Source organism: Enhydra lutris, unplaced genomic scaffold, assembly GCF_002288905.1.
Source record: "Enhydra lutris kenyoni isolate GAN:26980312 unplaced genomic scaffold, ASM228890v2 scaffoldscaffold26, whole genome shotgun sequence".
Classification (NCBI taxonomy): Eukaryota; Metazoa; Chordata; class Mammalia; order Carnivora; family Mustelidae; genus Enhydra; species Enhydra lutris.
Genome location: NW_019154110.1, coordinates 11142262 through 11156794, shown reverse-complemented (window position 1 = coordinate 11156794; position 14533 = coordinate 11142262). Strand labels below are relative to the sequence as shown.

The following is a 14533-nucleotide window of genomic DNA, read 5'->3' as shown; positions in this document are numbered from 1 at the left end:
GTCCCATCTTACTCATCCCAGAAAAAAGGGCTAAAGACCACAATAAGAGAGATTCAAATTAGGTATCAGGAAAAGCCTCTCAATGACAGGTGAAAGGCACTGGAGTGACTAGGTCAAGAGCGAGAAGAAAGACCTTTAAGGGATCTTTCCCTTCCTTCCAGGTCAGGGTAAGTAGAAATGTCATTCAGCCACCTAACTGACAGATGGGAAGTGCCTTAGATGCTTCAGGGCCTAGGTTACCTAAGGGTGAGGTTTTACCTGTTGGAGCATCCTGCCTCAGTGTGGTCAGCCAGGGTTCTGGGTCATAGGCACGAGGAGTGCTAGCCACCTGGTCATGGAGGCACAGGTTGGAACATAGGTCCAGCAAAAGGCTCAGTTCTGGAGGAATCTGAGATGAGTCACCTCAGAGCCTATGACATGAGAGAGAAGACAAGGGCCAAACACGAGTGAGGGTTTCTTCAGGGTGACTCACTCATGCTCCTCCCACCAAGCAAGGGGAATCAAAACAAGAATCAAGGCGAGCCTGGGCAGAGAGGGAAAGTCTGTCCTATCCCCTGACAATTAGGGAACAGGGGAAACTTTTATGAGAGCCTCCAGGGGCTCCCCAGGCTCTTCAGGGACAGTTTTACTACAGAGGTTTGGGGTGGGGCTGCATATGTTCTGAATCAATGCTGTGGAGGATGGAGACACTGGGAGACAGAGAAGTCTCATGCCCTACCCTCTCCAGTAAACAGAAAAATCCTATTTTTGTATAGCGAGTAATTGATAGACCAGGGAGGCTGAAGTCAATTCTTGATGCTCTAGGAAAGCAGTTGTGTGGGAGCAAAATCATAGCTCATTCACAGGAAAGCCACTGATCACCTTCCTGGCCCACCTTCATCCTTCATCTTGAAAATGGAGGTAGTAAAATTGACCTCACAAGGAGTAGTTGTGAAGGTCAATGATGTCATGGAGTATAAATCTGAAATTCAGTCAGAGGGGGAATATTGTTATTACTAGTAAGGACTACGGAGGATGGATAATCCATTTGGGGACACTAATCAGGTAGAAGAGTCCAGTGTCAACTTTAAAAATGCAAAGATTTCAGAGGAGGAAAATCTGAGAAGGGGGTATTGTGAGGCTATACCGAGGCCAATCTCTGAAAATCTGTTAAGAGACCCTAAGACTTAGAATTTCCCAGGCATTACACCTCCCTGGCAAGGAGGGATGAGGATGAGGGGTGTCTGTAATGGAATGACCCTGGCAGAGACTTGTTTGAGGCTCTGAATATATCTAGCATGTGAAAGACTTCAGGGATAGGGACTTCATACAAGCTGGAAAAAAGGGCAGAGAAGAGCATCAGGAATGTGTTGGGCATATTCACCTTGGACATTGACCATATGGGGACATGACCATATAACGGACAGCCATGGAGAGGGCAACCAGAGAGTCAAGGAGAACAAAGCTCCCTCAACTTGAAGCTCATTTTAAAAGAGAGGATTAGGGGGAGCATAATAGGTTGTGGAGTTAGAAATCAAAGCCCACAACTCCTCCAAGACAGATCACAAGAGCTCTCTAAGCCTTATTCCGTTTACTCGTTTGCAAAAAGGAATACTAATACCTACACCTCAGAATACTGAGGTAAGGATCAATTGGGCTAGTACCTCAGAGAACGCTTTGCAAATGTTGGTTTTGATGATGCAGCCTCCGTACCCAGCCAGAGTCAAGTCAGATTAGAGCGGTTTTCTCCAGTTCTCCCAGCTTCGCGGTTACCAACCAAGAATTTCTGGAAAGGGTGTGACCACTGTGGGCAGAAAGGAGATGGTAACATGCAGATGAAACTCCGAGTCAGGGCAAGAGACAACCTGATCACTAGCTCCTCCTCCTCCTCCCCAGCCAGTTCGTGCTCGGCTTGGAGGACAGTGGGAGGGCGAGTGAGAAGAGCTGGGTAAGGGTCCCGGGAACCCAGCTGGACCCGCCCCCGGGTTCCCAGCGGGAACCAGGACTCCCTCTTTGGACGAGGTGCCCGCTGGGACGCCGCTCCGGAAGCACCTGGTACGGGGAGAGTGTGTCCTTCCCAGGAAGGTGGATGTGACCCCAGCCAAGGGCGCGGCTGCCCTGACGCTTATCCGGGCCAGCAGCCCCTTCCCCGGTCCCTAGGAGTGAGAAAATAAGGGCAGGAGACGGGACTCGGCCTCCCAGCTGAAACCTTTTCCCGACCCCGAACCGCCGCCTGCCACCAAGGTGGAGAGGTGGAACGGGGACCCTGAAAGTTTCTTTTTCTAGGCAAGGGCCAAGAGCTGGGCTGCCCCCTGCTGAGATACTAGACAGTCAAAAAGGAAATGAGAAAGGGTAGGCAAAGGCGCTTTGGAAAAAGGAGAGGAAAATGCCCCCCGTTCCTCAGCGCTCCGGGGGCAGACCGGCCTCCTCGCCCTTTCGGGCTCGCGAAGCGCTTCGGACTTGGGCTGGGGGTGACACTCACCAGTCCCACGGCCCGAGCCGCCGAGTGCGTGGCCCTCGCCAGGCGCGACTTGAAAGGCAGGCTGCGAGAGACGGCGGGAAGAGCCCGGGGAGGGGAGGGAAGAAGAGAGGGCGGGAGCGAGCCGGGGAGGAGAGGAAGCCGGGACAGCCAAAGCGCACCGGCCGGCCGTCGCTCGGGCCCAGTGGCCAGGAGCCAGCCGGCTCCTCCCCCGGGGTGGGGCGCGCACTGGGCTCCGGGCGCACGTGGCCCGCTCTGGATGCCCGGGTCGGAATTAGGGGCTGCAGCTGGGGCAAAGTATTTCGAGAACCTGGGGTAAGATGGGGTTGAGACGCTGGCCTCCCGTATTCCCGTGGGAGAGGCGCGGGAGGCGGGGCCTCCAGGGTCTCACAGGGCCTGGGGTCCTTCGGTAGAGGACGCCGTGGTCGAACACTGAGCCGGGTCCCGTGACCCCACCACTCTGAGAGACTCGTCGTGAGGTTCGAGGGGCCGCGGTGAAGCGCGTGACACGCCTGCTCCGGGCTGCTCTGACGGACCTGGGCGCGGAAAGCCCACCACAGGCAAGAATTGGCATGCAGAGCCTAAGCGTTCGGGAAACGGGATCGGGTCCTGGCAGGGGTGCGCGCGTGCGCAGAATCCGCCGGCCCGGAAGCGCAGGCTGCCCCACGTCGGCCGGAAGCGCGGCTCTGGAGGCGGAAGCGGGTTGCTCTGGCATGGCTCTGCGGCTACGGTGGGAGTCGTGCAGCCCGGCCCAAGTAGACTGCCGGCCACCGGGGCGCCGGAACATCGAAGGCACGTGAGGTGTAAGGGACGGCGCGGCCGTGGCGCGTGTCCGTCAGGAAAAAGACTCCTTTATTTCTAAAAGCCAGACGATTCTGATCGGTTTGTTACCCTGTGAAATTATCGCTGGCTCAGGCCGTCAGGCACGCATGCATCCATTTGTTCTACATGGTTCTGGTTTAGTCAACAAACGTGTTCTTTCTGTGTGCCCCTTTAAAGACTTTGAAATATGAGAGAGGTGTTTTACAGCTCTTTGAAACCACGAATACTAGCGTGTGCTCTACATCCAGGCCTTTCCTAGACGTTCGCCCCCTTTCCGAGGATTAGCATCCACTCTACCCATCTCCACCCTAACCTGAAAGCATGACTGTGAATGAGGTAGGGAGCAGCCCGGGGCTCAGGATGTCACTGGAGGTCTAGTATTTTGTATTGGAGGCAATGGGTTCAGAGAGGATTTTCACACAAACCAAGGTCTCCCAACTCCAGCGTGTACTTAAGTATCTTCTTTCTCCCTGTCCTCTTCTGATTTGACTTGAAGTCATTAGTTTTGTTTGCATTACAAAATTTTAATAGCATATTACATGTTTGTAATAGAAATTCGTTTCTGACTCTGATTCCATTTTCAGGATTTATATCCCAAAGTAACTTTCTTTGTGAGTCTGCATTATATAGAGAATAGCTACAGCTCATTAACCAATAATTTCATACTATTGGCATGACATTCCTAGCCTTTTTAAAAGATTGTATTTCTTTATTTATTTTGAAGATTTTATTTCTTTATTTGACAGAGATCGCAAGTAGGCAGAGAGGCAGGCAGAGAGAGAGGAGGAAGCAGGCTCCCCGCTGAGCAGAGAGCCCGATGACCAGGACCCTGGGATCATGACCTGAGCCGAAGGCAGAGGCTTTGACCCACTGAGCCACCCAGGTGCCCCAAGATTTTATTTATTTACCTGAGAGAGCACAGAGGGAGAAGCAGACTCCCTGCTGAGCAGAGAGCCCCAGGCAGATGCTTAACCAACTAAGCTACCCAGGGGCCCCTCCTTTTTTCTTTTTCTTTTTTTAAAGATGTATTTATTTACTTGAGAGAGTGAGAGCACTAGTTGGAGAGGGAGAGAGAATTTCAGACTCTGGGTTGAGCACAGAGCCAGTGGTGGGGCTTAATCTCAGCAGGACATGAATTGAAACCAAGAGTCGGATGCATAACCGAATGTGCCACCGAGGTGCCCTGACATTCTTATCCTGAGGTGTTAGGCTTCTTCCCACAATCCTTAGAAGGGGAATCACAAATTCTAGTTCCTGCCCTGATTTGAAATCATTAGGCCTAAAGTTCTGCTCTGAAATCTAGGAATAAAAGTAAAATCGGGCCCCTGGGTGGGGCAGGTGTTTAAGCACCAGACTCTTGGTTTCAGCTCAGGTCATGATCTCAGGATCTTAAAGTCGAGCCTCCTGTCAGTCTCTGAGCTTAGTGAGGAGTGTGCTTAAGTTTCTCTCTCCCTCTGCTCCTACCTGCACACACGTACGTGCTAATAAATCTTTAAAAAAAGTAAAATCAAGTCCTCTACATATATATGCCTATTCCAGAAGAACACTGTTTTTCCAATGCATCCCTTTGCTCTTATTTTCACAGGAAGAAGAAAAAATGTCTCAAAAGCAGAAGGAAGCTTTTGTCAGTAACCACAATGGAACCAGCGTGTTGGAAGTCACCCAGGGCCTATGCTTACCTGCATTCTGTATCCTGTGCAGAGGGCTCCTGATCATTCTCTCACAGCACTTGTGTTCTTCACATACCTGGAGAACTAGATTCTTCACTGACTTTGTTTTCCTAATAGTTCCCCTGGTGGCCACTTTGACCATTTTGTCTTCATTTGTCCTCCTTGAGCACCTTGCTGTAATTATCCTTGGGGCAGGGCTATTCTATCAAATATACTGCAGGAGAACTTGCTGTGCCAGAATGCCTGTCCAGAAAATACTTGAAAAATTCTTGAAAATTGGTCTAGAATTAGAATACGTTCCAGCCATCTCTTGTTTCCGTGTAATTAACAGTGCATTTACTGCTATTGCCATTTTGGCTGTGGACTTCCCACTTTTTCCCAGAAGATTTGCCAAAACTGAGCTCTATGGGACAGGAGCAATGGATTTTGGAGTAGGAGGTTTTATTTTTGGGACTGCAATGGTTTGTCCAGAGGTTAGGAGAAAATACACTGACGGGTCCAGATTTTATTATCTTACAAAGTCATTGTACTCTGTTTGGCCACTAGTCTTCCTAGGAATCGGACGATTAGTCATTATAAAATCCATAGGCTATCAGGAACATTTAACTGAGTATGGAGTTCACTGGAACTTTTTTTTTACCTTAATAGTTGTGAAACTGTTAACATCACTGCTTTTAATTATTTTTCCTCTAAATAAATCCTGGATTGTGGCCATCAGCATTATTGTGTTATACCAGCTAGCCCTTGACTTTACCCCACTGAAAAGGTTAATTTTGTATGGCACTGATGGCAATGGCACGAGGATTGGTTTATTAAATGCCAACCGAGAAGGAATAATCTCTACCTTGGGGTATGTGGCAATTCATATGGCTGGTGTGCAAACAGGGTCATATATGCTTAAAAAAAGATCACATGTCAAAGACTGGGTAAAAGGAACATACCACATTCTGCTGACAGCTATTAGCCTCTTCATATCTCTTTACATAGTTCAGGTAAATGTAGAAGTAGTATCTCGGAGAATGGCCAATTTAGCTTTTTGTATTTGGATAATTGCTTCTAGCCTGATACTTCTTAGTAGTTTATTACTGTGTGACATAATTTTGAGTTTTGCCAAATTTCTAATTAAAGGGGCTATAGTACCATGTTCTTGGAAACCAATCCAGTTATCTGCCACAAATAAAAAACATTCAGAATCTCTAGTCTCTGAAGCTGAAAGAAAGGAACCCAGTCTTTGTTTAATCACAGCTATGAACAGAAACCAGTTAATTTTTTTCTTGCTGTCAAATATAACTACTGGTTTGATCAACCTGGTAGTAGATACATTACACAGCAGTACCTTGTGGGCCTTAATTGTGCTCAATCTCTATATGTTCACTAACTGTTTAATTATATATGTGTTACACTTGCAAGATAAAACTATAAAATTTTGGTGACCAATGTGGGTACAAAGTATCTGTGTTACAAAAATATTACTTTAATGAGGGAGAATATTAAATGTGAAGAAAATGGGCTTTTGGCAACCCAGTGTTAAACATATTATAGAATTGAGTTTCAATCCTCCATAATAGTAATGCTTACTGTTATAGTGTATCGTAACACCATATAATTTTAAAGAAACTGTAGTCATGACACTGAAAGATTAGAGGGTGGTGGGGAGGAGGAGATTCACTCTCCATCTTAGATCACAAACCATTCTGTATTTTTTTATTGTATGACTTCTATAATAAAATTTACATTAAAACATCTCAGTGTGATCACGAAATTGTCAACTTCTTAATTTTTTATTTTTTAAAATATTTTATTTATTAGAGCACAAGCAGGGGGAACAGCAAGCAGAAGGAGAGGGAGAAGCAGGCCTCCTGCTAAGCAGGAAGCCTGAGGCAGGGCTTGATCCCAAACCCTGGGATAATGACCCAAACCAAAGGCGGACACTCAACCAACTGAGCCACCCAGACACCCCTGTCAACACTTATTTACTGCTCAATTTTAACCTTTTAAAAAAGCCCAAGTATAAAAAAGCAGGTGTTGATATATCATCAAATACATACTATAAAGTCAGAAAACAAATGCTCCAAAGAATGGACTGAATTGTACAATATAGTTTACATGCCTAGTAATTATAAGACAATAGTTCTACTTCGAGACTAATAATTTTTTTTTTAAAGATTTTATTTATTTATTTGTCAGAGAGAGAGAGGGAGAGAGAGCGAGCACAGGCAGACAGAATGGCAGGCAGAGGCAGAGGGAGAAGCAGGCTCCCTGACGAGCAAGGAGCCCGATGTGGGACTCGATCCCAGGACGCTGGGATCATGACCTGAGCCGAAGGCAGCTGCTTAACCAACTGAGCCACCCAGGCGTCCCGAGACTAATAATTTTTTAAGCCAACTCTGCTACGAATAAGCAGGTTTCCTGATACCTTGGAGCTTGTAATCCAGTGGGGAAACAGATACCGAACAACCATTATAAACTGTGTTGTCATTAAGTACAGGTTATCAAGAGTGTCAAACCAAGAGCTGATCTAGTAGAGTCAAAGTTTTCCCCTCAGATGATGATGATTATTTTTTTTTCTTTTAAGGTAGGCTCCACACCCAGCACAGGTCGGCGGGAGGGAAGCGCAACATGGGGCTCAAACTCAGACTTTCAGATCAAAACTTGAGCCGAGATCAAGAGTGAGCCTCAACCGACTGAGCCACCCAGATACACACACCCATGGATGGTTTTTGGTTTTGTTTTGTTTTGTTTTTAGCTAGAGCTGATGGATAGGACAAGGAGTTAAAATGTGGTAAGAGAAGGGGTAAACATTCTAGGTAGAATGAATCCTTCAGCCAAGGTCCCGAGTTGAGAGGGAAAATTGCACATCTTGGTACTCAAGGCTGGAGCTCAGAAAAAGGTAGAGGGTGGGTAATAAGCTAGAGGGCAGGCAGGGACCATATCAGACATACCTCATTTAATCTACCATGTTAAAGGGAAAGAGAACCTGTGAGAAAGTCAAGTACTAGGCTGCTTTAATACAATGATGGCTATATTAACATTTAATATCCTACTGGGAATTTGAGTCATTTAAAAGTTCTAAGCAGACCTTTGAACCAGCTGTTCAAAATCTAAGATTTAAAAACCACAAAATCCTTAGTTTCCAATTATAATGTTCCCTGTATATTATTTAAAGTGGGCAAAAAAGAGGGGTGCAGAGGTGGCTCAGTTGGTTAAGGGTCCTACTCTTGATTTCGGCTCAGATCTCGGTATCAGGGTTTTGAGTTTGGGCTGGCGTTGGGCTCCATGCTGGGCACGGTGCCTACTTAAGAAATAAATTTAAAAAGTGTGCAAAAAACCCCTAAAATCTGCCTTTCTGTTGTGTTCCATCTTCAAGAAAAAATCTGATCTTTGCAGAAATAGTGAAGGATCAGAATGCTCAAGTTAATTTTATACTTGGTAAGGAATCTGGATTATTTGTCTTGTGTAGATAGCGCCTCCTCTAACATTAAGTTTTGGATTTGTGGTTTTAATCAGTTTCCTCTAAATTAAACATTTGTTTTATTCTCAAAATTGTTAAATAGAGTCATGTTATGACACTAATTAGCTTACTTCAATTTGTTACATTGATGATGGTTAATTTAGTATTTATGTGGCATTTTTGCCAACTATAATCAATGATATTTGGAGTCAATCTATTATCGAAAGGAATTTTCTCTCTAAAGAAATCAGTATGTTGAGCAGTTATACAGCTATCAAAACAAAAATCAGATTCTATTTTCAATTAAAAAGATTTTTGAAATTTAACCATTAAGATTGTAACCTATCAATTAAGCATGACTAGGAAAGGTGATTGGTTCTCTTGCTATGTCAGAGTGATTAATACCCCACAACCTATCTGTTTAAAGCATTCAAAGGAGGGCTGAGGAGACTAAACATACTGTTCTCTCATTTAAAAAAAGTAATTTAAATTATTTGATGACTGGATGAATATGTTGTCTAACTAGCCTGCTGCTTTTCGGTAACTGCTCCTTCATCTTTTCTAGATCTTAAATCTCTCTCAACAAGTTTATGTCTCACAATTACGGATACTGAATCATAAAGGAACAAAGTGTACTCTCTGTTTTTTCTACCTCCAGTTATGAAAGTCATGTAAGAGAAAGCTAATGAAACAGCATTCATAAAAACAGAAGAATTAGTTTAAAAATTCTGACTTGGTTCTAGTTTACAGAAAAGATCATTCGACATAGATTACTGAGCTCCAATGTACCAGGTATAGGGCTAGGGAAACAACAGAAAATAAGACAAAGTCCCTGCCTTCAAGGGGCTTATTTACATTTTAACTTACAGGCATTATTTTCCCTTAAAAGAAATTTTTTTTCCCTTTGAAAAAAATTTTTTAGAAGATCTTATTTATTTATTTGACAAAGAGAAAGAACAGCAGGCAGAGGGAGAAGCAGACTCCCCACTGAGCAGGGAGCCTGATAGAGGACTTGATCCCAGGAACCTGAGACCATGACCCAAGCTGAAGGCAGACACCCAACTGACTGAGCCACCCAGGTGCTCCCTTTGAAAAATTTTAAGTGGGGAAAGTATGTATGTATTTTTAACAGACACAACAAAACTTCCCACTGTCAGCTCATGGGAAAGAAATCCAAATTCACAGATTCTAGATTTGGACAACCATGGTAATTTAAATAACATTCTGCTATTGATTTTACTATCACACAAAACAACATGGTTATCATAGTGAAAACAACAAAAGGTATTCTAATTGGCTAATTTCTTTTTCAATTATCAATTTTTTTTTAAAGATTTTATTTATTTATTTGACAGAGAGAAATCACAAGTAAGCAGAGAGGCAGGCAGAGAGAGAGGAGGAAGCAGGCTCCCTGCTGAGCAGAAAGCCCGATGTGGGGCTCGAACCCAGGACCTGGGATCATGACCCGAGCCGAAGGCAGTGGCTTAACCCACTGAGCCACCCAGGCGCCCCTCAATTATCAATTTTTTTTTTTTTTAAAGATTTTATTTATTTATTTGACAGACAGAGATCACAAGCAGGCAGAGAGGCAGGCAGAGAGAGAGGAGGAAGCAGGCTCCCCGCTGAGCGGAGAGCCCGATGCGGGGCTCGATCCCAGGACCCTGGGATCATGACCTGAGCCGAAGGCAGCGGCTTAACCCACTGAGCCACCCAGGCGCCCCTCAATTATCAATTTTTTAAAACAAATTTTAAGCCATCTCTACACCCAAAGTGGGGCTCGGATTCACAATCCTGAGATCAAGAGTCACATGCTTCACTGACTGAGCCAGCCAGGTACCCCTCAACTATCAGTTTTTGGGGACAGATAAGGGAAGGGGATAAAGAAGGAAGAATATAATTTGGTCTATGACTTTATCTTACTCATGACCTCCAGGAAGTGACTCATTCCCATGACTTTAACTTTACAAAAACTGGAGCTATCTACCAATATGTATCAATAGCTTGGTTTAGAAGAGGACAACATTTTATTTTTATTGAGCATTGTTGTCCAATATGATGTATAAATTATACAAAATCATATTTTGCTCCCTAGGAGTTTGTGTACAATCTATGAATACAAGAAGTAACATAAGGCATAAATCGGTACTCATTTCTTTTAAATGTAGGTTGCTTGGAAAATAGTCCTATCTCTTTTATGTTTGAGTCTTGTGGCTGGCTCTCGCACACTGGGAATCTAATAAGAAAAAGAAAGGTATTTTGTTGACAATTTATTATCTCTCCATCACTCTAGGTGTTACTAGGTACCAGCAAAATATCCTTTGCTGTTGATTGTGTTCTCCTGGCCTTTCAAATCCTTCAACATTGCCTCTCACAATGCCTGTATCGAAATTTAAAAACAGGCAACAGCTGGCTTTTTTTATGTAGTAATAACTTATTTTGTCGATTAGAGTTAAGCTCTCTAAAGGCAGATGCTTAGTCATGAAATAATTCCTGCAGCAGTCCTGGTTTTAGTAGAAGCTAGACCAATAGTGAAGATGAGTACCTGCTTGAAAACTAAGATAACATAGTTAAAACCTCTAAAAATTGTTTCCCAGTGAAATAATTTTCTAAGCATTTCTCCTCAAATATTTATCATATTTAGAGCACCCAGGCTATCACCTTGCCTCCTTAGGAACTTACATAGCAAATTACCCACCTTTATAACCTTACAGTGAGTATTCACTGAGTACCTATGTGTTGTCCAAAGACACCAAGCAGCATGCTCAGTGAATTTAAAAGACAAATCCAGGGGCGCCTGGGTGGCTCAGTGGGTTAAGCCACTGCCTTCGGCTCAGGTCATGATCTCAGGGTCCTGGGATCGAGCCCCGCATCGGGCTCTCTGCTCAGCAGGGAGCCTGCTTCCTCCTCTCTCTCTCTGCCTGCCTCTCTGCCTGCTTGTGATCTCTGTCTGTCAAATAAATAAATAAAATCTTTAAAAAAAAAAAAAAGACAAATCCAGGGGTGCCTGGTAGGCTCAGTTGGTAGAGCATACAACTCTTCATCCCAGAGTTGTGAGTTTGAACCCTAATGTGGGGTGTAGAGATTACTTAATAAAAGACAAATCCAAATCAGGGAAAGTAACCTCAGATGGAAAGAGACTACTGTGGTACCATTATGTTTTTTATCTGGGTTTTCATACCTTTTCTAACTTAAGATTCAAATCCCCGAGGGAGAAAACTCTGTTCTTTGCTAGTACCCAGTGCATACTCAATAACCAAAGTTATTTAAATTAGCACCTATATATTGAGCTTGTCATTTTCAATGTCCTTTACCAACCACAACCCAAAAGAAGTTTAAAAGATATAAAGTAGGTACATTAGTATTTTTAAAAGGCCCTTTAGGTCTTAAAAGCCACAGTACTCTTTTTTTCTTACAGGAGTATTTTTACATAAAACACAAGATTCTCTCAAAAGCCCAAAGTTTGGTTATGTAGTCTAACCTGTCAGATGCGGCATGCTCGTCCTACATGCCTTTTGGATCTAAGCTAACGATCCCGTGTTCTGCTCTCCAAACATGGCCAAAAGACACAAATTATAAGTACTTGTGGGATAATCACACCTTTGGGACTGAACAATGGCTCTTCCAGTTTATTATGTCACCTAACCTAACAGTGACAACACAATGTCAGAAGTCAACATGGCTAAAGATGCACTGTGGGGTTTTTTGTTGTTGCGAGTCTAAGATTTCAGGTGATGACGAACACTCTTTTTACAGATCAGTTTCACCGCTCTAGCCTATTCTACCAGGATATACAGATCTGTCATCAGGATTAGTTAGTTGTAAGAGCAGGAAATGGATTTATCCCTAAAATCATCAAGTCTTTCATAGGCAAAGTACTTCCCAACAACAGTTTTGGCTTTACAACAGGCCTCCCAAAGCCTTCAAGGTAGGAAAGGAGTACGCGGTGGCACGCAGAGTGCAGACGAACTGCCTCTACAGCGGCTCTGCTGCTCAGGAGAGGGTCAGGGACAAGGGCCTCTGGCCCGTCCCAGTACTTTGCCCAGGGAAATCCGTGTCCCAAGTCCCTAAGTTAATATTAACCCGGCCCAAGAAGTTTCTCTGGGCAGTGCGTGGACTAGCCTCTCTTCACACAGTCTTCCATCCGCCTCTAGTGTAGCAACTACAACGCAAAAGCATCCGCACTCGGGTTGTTTCCCTCGGCGAGACCTTGACGCAATCGCAGGCAAGGAAGCAGTGATGCGGCAGGCTCCGGGTGAATCAGGGTGTTCAGGGAAAGCGGCGTCAAGTTCGTGGAAACCAACCCTGGAGTTTCTCGCTCATCCTCCAGACGCTCGTCTCCCCTTCCCTCACTCCCGCTTTCCGCTCCCACTGACCTGGAAAGCGCCTCAGCTCCTCCCCACTTACCGAAGTCCTCCCAGGGCCTCGACCCTCGGGTGGGCCCTGAGTCAGCTCGGCTCCGCACCCTTTCCGCCCTCAGGAGAGCGGTTCCCAGGCCCGCGCGGCAGAGGGACCGAGGTTCGGGCCTACTCACTCCTCCTGGTAGCCCTATTTCGGATTTATTTGGATAGCTAGACTCAGAGCAGGGAGTCGATCACGCGTTCGAGACACCCAAGGGAACACCCCCACCCCTCCAGCAGGGTTTCGAAAGAGGCGACCAGGGAGCGGCTGTCTACAGTCTCGCGAGAGGAGGCGGGGCCCCGCCCGGAGTTCTCGGCCTCTCCCTGCCCCACCCTCCCCACGTCCCCCGCCCTCCCTCCCCCACTCCCCGTGGCGCGAGCGGCCGACTGAACCTGGAGAGGAAACGGCATTCGGAGCCGCGCTCCCGCCCAGACCGGCCCTGACGCGGGCCTCGTCAGCCGGTAACGGGGAGCAGAGGTGGGGGTCAGGGAGGCGACCACGAAAACGGTGAAGGTCAGAACCGAGGAGCCTCCTCCGAGAAGGGTGAGGAAAGGGTCTGAGCCTCCCTCCACAGACTCCGCAGAGCTGAGGCGGGGTCGACCCCTCCCAGGGGCGGGGTCGCGCTGGGCAACTGCAGCCCAGGGGACTGACTGGGCGGGGCGCGCCAAGAAAGGGGAATAAGGGGTCAGCTCGGGGTTGAGGGCTCCCCGGCGGCGGGAAACAGGAGGTGGGCTGTGGAGCTGAGGCCGTGGGTGGGGTCCTGGAGCTGGGACTCCGGTGACTGGCTGGGGAAGCCCCGGGGCCAGCGGGTCCCTTCCGCCTCTCCTTTGGACCCTGACTGGAGGCCGGCGGGGGTGGGGGCTGGGGAGGGCGAGCGGCGCGAGGGGGCGGGTCCCGGCGCTGCTCAGCGCTGATTGGCTGAGCGCGTGTGGAATCGGGTGATGGGAAACGCAGCCCGGCTCTCCCGTGCCCTACTGCTCCTCTCCCTCCCCCCCGTGGCGAATGTGCTGCGCGGCGGCGGGTGCTTACGCTCGCGGGGTTTGGCTGTTGCAGGCAGGAGCTGGGAGGAGGCGGCAGCGGCAGCGGCAGGAGCAGCAGCGGCGGCGGCGGCGGCAGCTGGGAGGAGGTGGTGACGGTGGCAACGGCAGCGTCGGGGACGATGGCGCGACTGGTGGCAGTGTGCAGGGACGGGGAGGAGGAGTTCCCCTTCGAGAGGAGGCAGATTCCCCTCTACATAGACGACACCCTCACGGTGAGCGGGCCGGGCCGGGCCGGGCTCGCCGCTCCCCTGGCAGCTGTTTCCCCTCCTCCCCCTCCCCCAGGCCGAGCGCTGCGCACTGGAGAAAGAGTGTGTTGCAACTCCTAGGCGAGGCCTTCTCTCCGGCAGGCCCCACAAACTCGCCTTTGCAGTGTGTCGCACGGTAGCCTCTGCGGGCCCCTGGCCCAGCGCTCCGTAAGCATTTCGAGCCCCTCTCGCCAGATTTTCCTTCCCTTTTGAACCCTCTTCCTTTCCCCCGTGTCTCAGCAAGGCGCTGCTTTTGCCAAAGCACGCGCCTCGGAGTGGGGTTGAAGGATCTTGGGCGTTTAGGGCCTATATCCTTTACAGAATCCACCTACCCTCGGGGAATCTTAATTATCTGGAAATGTCGCAGCTGCACTGCTACCTGTATATTTTTTCTCTCAATACTGTAGCTCACTACAGAAGCTTAATTACTTAGGGCGGAGTGACATGCT

General features: G+C 47.3%; 3 protein-coding genes across 10 annotated transcripts in view; 2 read left to right on the top strand and 1 right to left on the bottom strand.

Moving 5' to 3' along the window:
• The window catches only part of LOC111151766 (myosin XIX), a 31335-nt gene extending 29239 nt beyond the window's left edge, over positions 1-2096 (bottom strand). For both annotated transcript variants that reach the window (XM_022509952.1, XM_022509951.1), the window contains exons 1-3: positions 2032-2096; positions 1644-1783; positions 259-410 (exon numbers count right to left, since the gene is read on the bottom strand). In XM_022509952.1, the coding sequence (XP_022365660.1) occupies positions 259-270 (12 nt within the window). In that variant the 5' untranslated portion in view covers positions 271-410; positions 1644-1783; positions 2032-2096. The remainder of the gene's footprint in view (positions 1-258; positions 411-1643; positions 1784-2031) is intronic.
• Positions 2097-2966: 870 nt separating this feature from the next.
• LOC111151767 (phosphatidylinositol glycan anchor biosynthesis class W) lies at positions 2967-6686 on the top strand. 4 transcript variants are annotated; one of them, XM_022509957.1, is made up of 2 exons: positions 2967-3018; positions 4866-6686. In XM_022509957.1, exon 2 carries the CDS (start codon positions 4878-4880, stop codon positions 6381-6383), a length of 1506 nt encoding a protein of 501 aa, XP_022365665.1. In that variant the 5' UTR covers positions 2967-3018; positions 4866-4877; the 3' UTR covers positions 6384-6686. The 4 variants fall into 4 exon arrangements, with proteins under 4 accessions (XP_022365665.1, XP_022365667.1, XP_022365664.1 ...); XM_022509959.1 differs by having other exon boundaries at positions 2988-3250; XM_022509956.1 differs by lacking the exon at positions 2967-3018 and adding an exon at positions 3602-3616.
• A 7120-nt stretch (positions 6687-13806) lies between these two features.
• LOC111151368 (gametogenetin binding protein 2) overlaps positions 13807-14533 on the top strand; it is a 30918-nt gene continuing 30191 nt past the window's right edge. The window contains exon 1 of one of the 4 annotated variants that reach the window (XM_022509341.1): positions 13807-14051. In XM_022509341.1, the coding sequence (XP_022365049.1) occupies positions 13959-14051 (93 nt within the window). In that variant the 5' untranslated portion in view covers positions 13807-13958. The remainder of the gene's footprint in view (positions 14052-14533) is intronic. The other 3 variants (XM_022509342.1, XM_022509343.1, XM_022509345.1) reach the window with 3 other exon arrangements.